Raw genomic sequence first — 12,290 nt, forward strand, 5'->3', positions numbered from 1 at the left:
GCCGTCAGGCAGTGGCGCGGGCAGCCCGGGACGCGGGGTCCTGAGGCGGGCGTGGGGGCGTGTCCCGGGGCGGGGGGCGGGGTCAGCGCCGCGGCCGGGCCGCTCCCGTGTCCCTGGAAATGACCCAACTGTTGCGCGTCCCGTTTCCCAAGCGGAAGAAAGCAGGGGACCTCCCGCTGCCTCGCGTGCGTGGGGAAACGTCTCCTTTGGACTCTGCAGCCGGTTCCACCCGGCCGGTGCGATTTTCTTTTTCTTGCCGGAGTAATGCGCGTCCTCACCCCCTACCTTTGGGGGCTTCCCCAGGAATGGGTGAAAGCGACGGTGCGACCCGCTCCTGCGACTTCACGCAGAGGACGGGGAGCGGCAGCGGTCCCCTCCAAAGTGGCCCCGGGGCGTTCTAGGGACCGATGGAAGCGATCGTCCCGATCGTGGGGCTGTCACACGAGACCGCATGTGCTTGTCACAGCTCTGATGGGTACAACACAAGGGTGCATTTTGCTGTGTGGAAACTAGGCAGCGATTTTTAAAAGAGGCAAACACCTAAGTAAATACTGACATCCTTGTTTTACAAAAGTCGTTGGCTGGTCCTGGGAGTGCGTTGGGCGCAGCAGAAGAGGCCGTGGGTTTGAGCGTGGATGAGATGCAAGGCTGTGAGCTGCTGCTTTGCACCTGAACCGTTACGACGAGACGACGGACCTGTCAGGTTGCGGTGGGGCTGTGGAGCAGTTTGGGAATTCGCGTCCGCTGCTGGTGGGAGTGTGACGTGAGGTAAGCGCTTTGGAAAACAGTGAGGCAGGGTGAGCAGTGCAGCCCCAGGTATGGAAACGCCAGTCCAGTGTTTGCACAGCAGCCGCGAGGAACAACAACGGGTGTTACAAACAGCTCCACTGAGGAAACTCGAAGATCTAATTGGCCGTTGAAGTGATTCGTGAACCAGGCAGCATCTCATCCAGCAACTAGCAGGGCCTCCGCGGGGGTGAGCACAGGAAGGTTTTCATAGGAAGCAGCGTGGGGAAGGGAGCCACTTGCAGAAGAAAAGAAAGGATGATTCTTGGGAGGGTGGGGGAGGGATGAAGGGTGTTATCTTACCCATTGCAGCTTCTTTCTAGGGGGGATGGAAAGGACCCAAGTGACAGTTGACCTCACGGTGTTCACCATTCCAGACTGGCTGATTAAGATTGTTTCTGGGAGACTGAAATGGCAATTAGATCAGGTATTAAGTCGAGGTTTGGTGTCATGGGCTTTAGGTGCGAGTGACCCCATTTTGGGCGTGTGGTTTTCTCTTTAACACGGGAAACACCCAGGAGTTTGGATGGACCAATTGTGGAATCGCCATATGACAACCCTGTGGTAGTGTGCTATTCGGCAACGACGTGGGTGAATCTGAAAACCATGCTGAGCAAAAGAACCCCTGCACAACAGTGTGTGCTGCACGGTTGTGTGTAAGAGTCGGAACCAGCCAAGCTGATGGATATGAACGGTGGTGCCTGTGAGGTGGCTGATGGGACAGCACGAAGGAGCTCATGTGTCACACATGGGTGGGTGATAACACAGGTACATGTTGGTTGACGTTTGTCAGAACTCACCAAACTACACTTTCTTGGTATAGATTTTGTCTAGATTTAAAGGGAATAAAGAGTGCCTTGCTAGAGTGAAAGCTTACCAGGTTTTTAATTATTAAATGCTCTGAGAACAGATTTCTGTCCCCAGGTCTGACTTTTATGTGAGTATGTGTCATTGTGTAATGACGACAGCTGGACCCTGTCTGCCCTGCCTGCTGGGTAACTTTGGGTGAGTTAATTTCCCCCTGCTTGTTTTCTCGGTGGTAAGTGGGATGGTAATTGCACCTGTCTCAGCGGTGATGATGAATACAGGCCACGTCCTTGCTACAGAGCCACCGTACAGTACGTAAGGACTTGATAAATGCTCGCTGTTCTTACTACTGTCATAGTTTAGAAACATAAAACATTACACAATGTGCGTGCCTTTAAGGGGCAGCAGGGTCCTCCCTCATCAAGGGACTTGGGTGGAGTGATCACAGGTCTCCTTTTGGAGAGGAGGGGACTGATTTTGGAAATTGTGATGGAGGCTGTTGCTGGCAGCACACATTCTCGTCTTCAAGAACAAACTCCCAGCTGTAACTGGGTAATCCGATGACCCAGCGACTAAGTGGGGGCCACGGCAGTGCCATGCACAGCTGGTGCCTCCATGTGCTCACCCGTTCCCACCTGGGCAGTGCTGACCGGCAGCTGGGCCCTGGGGCAGCTGTCCCAGGCCACACACGGGAGCTGTAGGTTACACAGAGAGGAGGCCATTTTGTCCTCAGCACCGTGAAGCTGCCCTGATGAGCCCTGCTTTAGCATTTGGGCGGCTACGTGAAAGACTAACTCTTCTCACTTAAGCCTCTGAATTTGGGGTGTCTTCACCAATTCGCAGATTTTCTGTGGAATCCTGCTCATTGTAGGGATCCTATTAGGGCTGGATCCTGCTCACTGCCGTCCAGTGCAGTCTACACACTATTAAACAAGACTGAGAGAATCCAGGGCCGAAAAGGAAAACACGACCACGTTAAGCCACTATTTCCCTTCGAGTAGAAATGAGGGAATCAGGTGGGAACTGCCGCCGGTAGAAGGGGAAGGCCAACGTGTGAGCAGAAACCGAGTGCAGACTTGGTTTTTTCTGAGAGGAGCAGTTTGATCCAACTCCTAATTACAGTTGTCTAACTTCCACCCTGGCCCTAACTCCATTTCAGGTCACGAGAGGGCGAGGGACCGAGTCGGTCCCAAAGTAAGTGGGTGTCATTTTCACTTGTGTGATTGTCCTTCAAGGAGAGAAAGCAAAGCACGTGGGGGTCCAGTCTCTCGATGTTACATAGGGGGTCTAGTCTAGGCGGAGCAGCCGAGAGGAAATGCCCCGGGGGCCACCAGGACAGCCACAGCAAGAAGCCACTGGACCCTCTGTGGAGGGCACAAGCAGCCCAGAGGTGGAGATGCAGCCACTGAGGAAGCCTCACCCAGCTGAGGAGCCTGGAAATTTCGTTTGAAGATGCGCAAAGGGGCGTCTACCCACAGGGGTCAGTGTCGCATCCAGTGCAACACAGGCAGTGAGGGTGCGAGAAGGGGCAGCTTTGGGTTAAGTTTTTGAGCGAGAAAGAAACAGACTTAATGCAGTTAAATCTCAGAAGGCCAGGGGTCTCACAGTTCTGAAAGGCTGAGCCCAGAATAAGGCCGACTGGAGGTTTTTATTGATAAGTATACAAGGGAGTAGCAGTGTTTTTGGGATGGTCTGTGAGACTCATTTATCATGTTATAGAAACTACCCAAACCAATTGTGTTGATCTTCAAACAGCCGAAGCAGAAAGTCCTTGAGGTGAGGTATGCGACTCCCTTGAGGGAGATACATCGCATGTCGAAATTGTTTTACAGAGCTGAGCAGACAGCTTAATCTTAGCGCTCTAAACACTTTTCTCCCAATTAGGTGAGAGGGGAAAGCCAGAATCAGCAGCGGCTTTTCCCAGGCAGGGGAAGGGGAGACAAGGCCCCTTCCCAAATCTTTCTAAAGCAGCTCATGGGGGTCTCCATGGGGTTCCGCCTGGCTTGAGTTGTCCCCCGTGGGGAATCTTACCTGTCATTGGCTGCAAACCCTCTTTTGGAGACTAAATAGAGAGAAATATACAGTCCCAGAGATGCAGTCTCACAGACTTTTCTTTCCTTAAGGAAAGACATGGAGGGGACAGTCTGCTAGGCTGCTGGGTGACAACAGGTCAGGGTCTTGGAGAATTGTAAGAGGTCTTCAATAAGGGTAGAGCACACACGTGTAATCCACAGATTCGCTGTACTGGCAGCGTCATTTTGCTTGACTGTACGTACCCACCATTTCTACACCCGTTGGTGTACGCAGTTCTCTTCAAAGCCACTGAAGCAAGTTAATGGAGGCTCGCCCTCCAGCTCGAGGCCCGTAATCTAGTAGAAATAGGGATTCTCCAGAAAAAGCTGTAATGAAGAGAAACATGACGCGAAACGGTTCGCTTACTTCCGTACATGCAGGTGCACACGGAAGGGGGTGTGAAGGAGAGAGGAGCTAGGTCTGTTTGCTTTTCACGGTCCCGTCCCCCTTGGGGACAGTCAGCCCTGTACTGGAGTCTCCAAGGAGCTGCAGATCTGCCCCGCTTGGGGGTATTTATACCTAGGAACTGAAGAGAATGCAAGTTTTGCCACCCGAAAGCTGAATTTTGGGATTTTTTTTTTTCTAAATTAGGGGAGACAGCGAATGCAGTCCCCCACTACAACAAATTATACAGTCGAGTTTCCCACATTTGGAGAAATCGCAGGGGTCAGCACATCCAGACTGCCATGGATAAGCCTTGCCCTGGGAAAACCACCTTGGTGATCATGGTGTCTCCCCTGCTAGGTAAGTATTGGGATATTGATTTTAATCAGGTTATTAAGAAACAAGATTCAGAAAGAATCCTTGACCCCTGCCCCCATTTCCTGCCCAAGAGATTCAGATGGAAAAACCCGGTTTAGGAAGGGAACCTTAGCATCATCGCCCGAGTATTAGGAAGACTCCTGGCAGGGGTCTGATGGCCCACGTCACCCCGTGTCCCGGTCTTCGAGGTTATGTACCTGCCACCTACCGCTCTTCCTCAATTACCTGTAAACTGCCCATCCCACCTTTGAAATCTAGGACCCTGCCCCTTTTGTCCTATGTCTCAAATGTCTCATGTACCCAATGTTGCCTGTCTTTGGAATTTTCATGCATATGTGAATTCCCCATGTGCACGTATTAAAATTTTCTCCTGGTCACCTCTCTTAATTTGATTATAGCCCAGCTAGAAGAATTTAGGAGGTGGGAGGAAAAGTATTATTTTAGCTCCCACAGAATGATCAAATGCTACAAATCAGGCTTCTTTTCCAGGACAGCGCGGTGTTTTTTTTTTAATTGGAGAAGGGAAACAGGACTTTATTGGGAAACAGTGTGTACTTCCAGGACTTTTTTGTTTTTGTTTTTTCCCCATGTCAAGTTGTTGTCCTTGCAGTCTTAGTTGTGGAGGGCGCAGCTCAGCTCCAGGTCCAGTTGCCTTTGCTAGTTGCGGGGGTGCAGCCCACCATCCCTTGCTGGAGTTGAACCGGCAATCTTGTGGTTGAGAGGACGCGCTCCAATCGACTGAGCCATTCGGGAGCTCAGCGGCAGCTCAGCTCAAGGTGCCGTGTTCAATCTTAGTTGCAGGGGGCGCTGCCCACCATCCCTCGCGGGAGACGAGGAATTGAACTGGCGACCTTGTGGTTGAGAGCCCACTGGCCCATGTGGGAATCGAACCAGCAACCTTCGGAGTTAGGAGCATGGCGCTATAACCGCCTGAGCCACCGGGCCGGCCCCAGGACAGCTGGTTTTTAAACTGTTCTGGGTATGGCGCTCCACAGCCAGGGGCAGCAGACGCCTGCTCAGTGAGCAACGGCCCTCCTGGCATGCGGTGGGCACGTGCGTGGTTGGGAGACACTGGATCTGTCACAGTAACAAATGACCCCCAAGTCTGCAGAGGCTTGGGAACAACGTTGATTTGCTCCAGTTCTTGCCCATTGTGCGACAGCCACTGACCAGAAGCACCACGTTGTAACAATGCCATCGCCAAGGTGGGGCATTTCCCAGCAGCCAATCAGTGCCCTGGCCCGGAAGGGACACACTGTGTGCACCCCTCACCGGCTGCAGTGAGCCGCGTCTGCCCCTCAGCCTGCACCTGCTGTCTCCAGAAAGGCAGCCGAGAACCATTGGTGGAGAGCCCTAGTGACAAGTGCACAGCGCAGAAAGTGCTCAATGAACTGAAAAAAGCTGGATAGGGTGACTTGGACCCCATCTAGAAGGTTTGAAAGCCAAGCTGTGTGTACTGAACTTGACCCTGTAGAATCAGTAGGTCACTAGAATGAATGAGTCCACACGTTTCTGACAGCAGTGGATGTCAGGACGTGCACAGGAGCCCTGCCCCACACCACACAGGCAAACATGGCACCAGACACCCAGGTGAACGTCTCCCGCAGCTTCCAGGGCAGAGGTGTTGCTGAAATACACTTTCTACGACTCGGCAACATTCATTGTCAAGTGGAAACATGCATCAGGACAAACAGCAGAATTCCCACAAACGCTGCTGGTGGTAGAAGTTAGATCGCTGAGAATTCCTCCTCCTCTGGGGGAGGAATGGGGGCTCTTCCAACAAGCCAAGGTGTGTAGACTGGACGGCAGCAGCAGCAACAGCCCTACTTATAATCCCCACATAATCTGCAGGAGACATGGGACTTCTGAGTTACCCAGTGACCTGTAAATGGTGAGTCCTCGACCCTGCCCGTGACGTAATCCAGCCAGCACTTGCCGCCCCCCGAGCCAGGAAGCAGCTGCCTGTAACAGTGTGCCCCGAACCTTCCTGCGATTCACTGTCTGACCGGGAGGGCAGACACATGCACTTGACCAAGGAGACAGCCGAACAGATTCGCCAGCTCACCAGTCAGTGCCTGAAAGGGCTTAGCCACTTCAGATGCATGTCACCTTCCCTTTGTGATTATAGAAATGGCACCGCAACATTTCAGGGCATCAAAACCACACAAGGTGGTCCGGGACTCTGCTCGCAGACCGGTGGTCACGTGCTACCTGACCCCTGGCTAGAGGACACTGGGCTCACAGGAAAAACGTGTGCCACCCCCACACAAGCATGCTGCAGTCACTGTTCCTCCCCTGCCATCTTCAGGAGGGTTATTTGTGACAACTGGAGACCCACTACACGTAGGTCACTCTTCTCGATCAAGAACAAAGTATGGATGAAAAAGGTGAAACTAAGAGCCACAAAACAGACCCATATGGCCTCACTGCCATCAGATGCGACAATGCTGGGTAATAGCACTCCAGTCCAGGAGGCGCGTGCGGACGCGTTCACACGCATCTACAGCTTCAAGGGCACCTGCCACCCTCTCATCTCGGCTGTACCCAGAACACTTCCCTTTGACAATGACTTGCAGGTGGCAACAGGCGAGACGTGGGCTGGAGGGGTTGTCCGCTGAGGTCAAAGGCCAGCACAAGCAGGTGGCTTTCACAGCCCGTCTGAACTTTGGCAGATCAGGAAAATTCTTTCAAGGCAAGCACTTGAACAGGGTGTTAACATGAGATAAAAGTTACTCCCAAGTATGACAAAGTATATCAATATGCAACCCCCGCAATGAACTATGAGAATCTTTAACAAAAAATAGTTTATTGCACAAAATTTAAGGAATTCCCAAGCACGCTTAAATTTATAAAAAATCAACATGCTTTTTAAAATTACAATTCATTGTGCATGGTGACACCTTTCCCCTGAACAGCCCCAGCCGGGGGCCCCCTTTGACGAGGCCATTACTAGAAATGAATAACTTAAAACCACCGAGTTTTCTAGACCCTCTAAAACAACACTTCAAGGGTCCTCTTGTAACCTGAGACCACTATACAGCGAGCTTCACGGGGGACGTGGACTTGCTGAGCTTGGGTGAATAAGGCTCAGAGCGTGTTACACGTCCCAGCGCTATTCATGTCACGGGGTCCTCGAAGAAGGCTCTAGGACATTTCTCTTCAGATACGCTGGTCCCTCTCACTACTAGAAATCTACACACCACATCTAATTTTTGATTAAAAACAAACAAACCCATAAAGTAGAAATACATGTCACGGTGACTTTGCAGTCCCTATTCCAGGAGAAGTCCTCACATGGAGAAGGCTTTGGGGGGACTCTCCCGAATGCTGGAGGCCGGGGGCGGGGTCCCCACGGCCACCCCGCTAGCGGGACCCCAGGCCACGGAGGAGCCCAGAGCATACCCTGATGATACTGCCCGTTAGGCCTTCCGAGTGGTAGAGTAAGGAATGGGGACCCGGACGACCTGAGCCATCGGTCTCATGTGTGCTGTGGGAAACCAGTGGTAGCCACGCTGCAGGAAGGCTTTTTTTGCAACATAAGAAAACCAAGTAGTGACATCACAAAGAGCCCAAGCCAACATTCTCTGCAGTGAGGACACAACACAGTGTCTTCACACAGGATGAGTCAGATACACAGCATAACGCGATGATGAACCTACTTTTACAAACTCCAGACTTGACTGTTATTTTTCATGAGTAAATTCCTAATTCCACTCTGCCCACACTAGAAGAGAATTTCACACCTTATTCACTGAAGAGTCCAGCTCTGGGAGGTAGAGTGCCAGTGAAGTCCCTTGGAAACAAACATGCACACAAAAGCCCGCAACAAATCAAAAGCAGGTGAGGTCCAAGTCCCACTTCCTGTTTCAGGTGCTTTGTTAAGGAAGCCTCCAGGTGGTGCCAGCGTGAACACCAACAGCCCCAGATGGGACCGGTGGGCACATGTGACACGACACCGGGGGCAGGGTGCCCGAGAGCTCAGACCAATGACAGGCCGGGTGTCTGCTGACCTGAGAGCTGGGAACTGAGGATGGAGGTGACGGGGAGATGACAGACCACAGAGCGTGGGTGCATCTGCACCGCGGAGGGGACCAGACAAAGGAACAGGGGTGAGGAGCAGAGAGTGGCTTTCATCCGAGGGATGGACTCAGTCACTCGATCCTTTCCTAAGAGAAAAGCACATGACGACGACACCACGGGCAGGCCTTCAGCAGTGGCAGGAGGCTGAGTGCCATTTCTTGGTTTCAAAATGACAACCAAGGATGATGCAGCAAAGTAAATTACCATTTCTTTTCCAATGGTACAAAAACAATTTTATCAAAAATGATTTGCAGCGTAAGTTGAAAAGTAGGACACGGTTATAATGAAGTTTTCAAGTATTATTTCAAGATTAACCCTGTACAACGACACACGTGTTTTAGAAGTTCCAAAACTTGCACGGGAGTCATTTTTAAACACTAAACGAGTTTGTGGTTAATGCTACGTTAACTTTACCAATTAACCTTCTAATGGCTATTATAGGAAAACACAAGCAGCTTGAAAACACCATCCTGTTTTCTCCACACAGACAATAAGGACACACCAACTCGAGCGTGTCTGCTTCGCGACACTTCACACCGTCACCTTCAGACCACATCTCACAGAGGCACAGGACCCATTCTCTCTTCTCTAACTTACAACAGTAAGTAGTATTTCAGACTTTCTTAGCAAACTAGGGGAACAATTTACACACCCGACTCTCCCAGTCAGTGGTGTCTGCGGTGCTTAAGCATTTTGGGAGGAAACTGTACACCCCTATCGACCTCGCACACTCAGGGCCGATGTCACCGGCTGGGAGCTCGGGGACCTCGGCCGCCTTCCTCCCAGGGCCCACCTGCCTCTCCAGATGGGGTGAAAGGCCCTCTGGCCCCTGGAGGCTGTCACCACTGAGTCTAGCCGGGCTCTCGATGACCACAGGCCCTGTGGGCACAAAGGAGTGAGGCTCAGAAGCCTCGCTGGCGGGGAGGTCTGCAGGCGCCTGTCCTCCGGGGCTCTGGCCTCTCCCTGTGTGCCGCACACGTCAGGTCAGCGCCTGGGCATGTAAGGCCTGCCTGTGGTTGGTCAAGCTGAGGCCAAGCAGGGCCAGGGTCACATGGGTGAGCATTGTGCGCTTATGACAAGCAAAAGACCCTAAAAAATAAAGTGAAATGAAAACAAAGAATGCTCTTTGTCTAAGAATATTTGGTTTTAGAAGATAAATAAAATAATTATATTTCTTATAACTTTCCGACTGACATCCCTTAAACCTACATGTACGTTATTTCCTGACAGCAGATTTTCAAAAGGCAATCAATGAAAACACAACCCAGGTCATTCTTAAATAACGTCAGCATGTACTTACGATTCCTAGTATTTACATACACGTCCTCTGGTGGGATGGAAAATAAAGTAAAAAAACCCAAAGGTGCAAATGAAGTGTCATTGCCGCAGGGAGGTAAAGCTCTTACTGAATCAAACAGGAAGTGAGAAAGCAGACGTGGGGACTTGGGGCCAGGTGTCCACGGCGACGTGTGTCCACCGTCACTAGTGAGGCCACTCCTGCAAATAACGCTCAGACCCCTACTAATATTTCTCACCGAGATCTGAACCAGCTTTTCAGATTTGGTCATTTTGTGGGAAAGCTAGTTGTGAACTACAAATGGCTGCTTCTCTCCCCCGCGGCTCTCATTACTTTACTCCTTGTACAGGCAGCGCACACTTGGCATTTCACCTCGTAGGCAAACGGAGCACACAGCCTCGCAGATGACCCGGAGAGTGTCCCCTGGGCAGTTACACATGCTCGGAGTGGGGGTGCTCAGCGGGCTCCGCTCCCAGCCCCTCTCTGGACACGTTGCTCGGACTGCAGCGCTCGGAGTCTCCCCCGGGGTGGGCGTGACCTCCCAGGGCAGCGGAGCTGTCGACAGGGTCCCCCTGAGTCCACGAGGACAACGACTCGTGCATGGTGACGGTGTGTGCCTCCATCTGACGCTGCAGGCTGTCCATCTCCTGCCTGGGGACGAGGGAGGCAAAGATGGGAATGCTGGTCAGAGGGGAGCCAGGAAAGAGCACCTTCCCCGGCAGCCGTCCCCTCACACATCTGTGACGCCCTCAGGGACCAGCAGTACTGATGGGGTTGCAGAACTTAAGGGACCCAACACTCCTCTGCTCCACGCAGAGGCCACTGGGCTGCGAGGTTGCCCTACACGAGCTTCCGCTCTGGGCGATGTGGGAAGACCACCCAGGGCCTGTCACACACGTCCACTGAACACCTGGGACGTAAGGCCTCGGGCTCATTCAGCTCGAGACAACGCTCACTTTCCCACGGGGACTGAGGGACCCTGCTTAACAGAGACCCACTCAGCCTTCGCTGGGCACGCACTGCTGGCAATAGAAAGACGCCTCCAAGTCAAACACGTGCTTTGGAGATAGGCGACATGGGGCCAGAACGTACTTTAGTTGCTGCAGGCAGCTGTTGAGGTTCCTGAGGGGCTCCTTGCTCACGGCAGGCGGGGGCCTCAGCAGCTCCTCCAGCAGCCAGGCGGGGACCGGGCAGTCGGGGATCTTCACGGGCGTCACGGGGCTGGAAGGGCTCGCCTCGCCTTTCAGTTCCCTCTTCTGTTTGTAAAAGCACATGGTTAGCGGTCGGAGGGGTGTCCCAGCTCCATGCGGCCCTGGGAGGCATGGCCCACTCATCTGTACCCGCTGAGCTGCAGGCACAGCGGTTCAATAGATGCTGGTGGGATAGGAAGCCTTCCGCCTAATGCACACGGTGGCCCAGGCCACAGCCCTACGCCCTGAGGACGGAGCTGCCATGGCAGTCCACGCCTGTGACTCTGCGTTTCCCTAAGAAACAAAAGTTGATTTGCTAACTCCTACGACCCCCGTTCTAGGACCTCAAATGTTTTCCTAACAGGCAAACAGTGCTAATAAAGCTCTGGATCTGAGCTAAGTCTCTGACCCAGAAAACATTTACACACATGAACTAGAAACACATGCTGGGTATACAGACAGCCTGAGCAGGACTGGGGACCGCAGCTCCGGGGTCCTGGGGTCCCGGGGTCCCCAAGCCTGAGTCCATTCTGGGGGCTGCCGGGTCCTAACCCATGACCTCATCTGGTTTATAAAGCCCAGGACGACAAAATGGCATTTGAAATCTTGAAAACAAGCTAGCGTTCTGTTGGAAAAGGCACGGAAATAAAAGGACGGGGCCTGCTGTGATATGCATTTTCACACGTGGCCGCTCAGTGTTGGTCAAATCCAACCTGAAGTGGGAACGACTAGGAACGCGGTGCCTGCTTCCCACACACGTCAGGGCCCCGCTCAGCTGACAGCCGGGAGCCGCACCGTCTTCGCTGTGCCGCGTCGCAGGTCCAGCTTAAGCTGCTGATTTTGCTGGAGCAGAGTTTTCATGTTGTTCTTCAGCTCTGACACTTTAGCCTGAAGCATGAATTTATCTTTCTGGGTCACTGACAGGTTCTCCTGCACCATCTCCAACTCAGCCCTCATGTTCTGAGGAAAGGCAACATCGAGCGTTAAAAGCTAGAAGGTCTTAAGCACACAAAAGCAGAGAGTGTGGTTTGCAGGTCATGATTCTAAGGGGCTAAAACGGACACACTAGCTGTTTCACGATGAAGTAATGATGCTCCCTTCTTGGCACAACTTCCCCTCCCGCAGGCGAGACTGAGTTATAGTCTCATCCTCAAAGTTCTTCTCCCAACGTCCCAGCCTCTGCCAAGGCACCAGTGACACTCCCAGGTCCTCATCCTACAAGGAGCCCCTGGAGGCCCCTGTTTGAATTCCAAGGTCCGCGACTAGATAAGCCCAAACATGACTAAGAACAAATG

General features: G+C 52.5%; 1 protein-coding gene, 1 long non-coding RNA gene and 1 other non-coding gene across 9 annotated transcripts in view; 1 reads left to right on the plus strand and 2 right to left on the minus strand.

The window, feature by feature from the left end:
- Positions 1–69: 69 nt before the first annotated feature.
- LOC109456483 (uncharacterized) lies at positions 70–7,075 on the plus strand. 3 transcript variants are annotated; one of them, XR_016022442.1, is made up of 3 exons: positions 70–1,554; positions 1,711–4,410; positions 5,224–7,075. It is a non-coding gene; the product is annotated as an uncharacterized LOC109456483 (long non-coding RNA). The 3 variants fall into 3 exon arrangements; XR_016022441.1 differs by lacking the exon at positions 5,224–7,075 and having other exon boundaries at positions 1,711–3,073; positions 4,258–4,921; XR_016022443.1 differs by lacking the exon at positions 5,224–7,075 and having other exon boundaries at positions 1,711–1,791; positions 4,258–4,921.
- LOC141569289 (U1 spliceosomal RNA) lies at positions 4,257–4,418 on the minus strand. Its single transcript, XR_012492796.2, has one exon. It is a non-coding gene; the product is annotated as a U1 spliceosomal RNA (small nuclear RNA).
- Positions 7,076–7,214: 139 nt separating the features above from the next.
- Positions 7,215–12,290, minus strand: part of GOLGA3 (golgin A3) — a 36,269-nt gene continuing 31,193 nt past the window's right edge. For all 5 annotated transcript variants that reach the window (XM_074321232.2, XM_019748770.3, XM_019748771.3 and 2 more), the window contains exons 22-24: positions 11,791–11,955; positions 10,898–11,061; positions 7,215–10,456 (exon numbers count right to left, since the gene is read on the minus strand). In XM_074321232.2, the coding sequence (XP_074177333.2) occupies positions 10,237–10,456; positions 10,898–11,061; positions 11,791–11,955 (549 nt within the window). In that variant the 3' untranslated portion in view covers positions 7,215–10,236. The remainder of the gene's footprint in view (positions 10,457–10,897; positions 11,062–11,790; positions 11,956–12,290) is intronic.

This window comes from Rhinolophus sinicus, chromosome 9, assembly GCF_057876585.1.
Source record: "Rhinolophus sinicus isolate RSI-liver-muscle chromosome 9, RSI-T2T, whole genome shotgun sequence".
Classification (NCBI taxonomy): domain Eukaryota; kingdom Metazoa; phylum Chordata; class Mammalia; order Chiroptera; family Rhinolophidae; genus Rhinolophus; species Rhinolophus sinicus.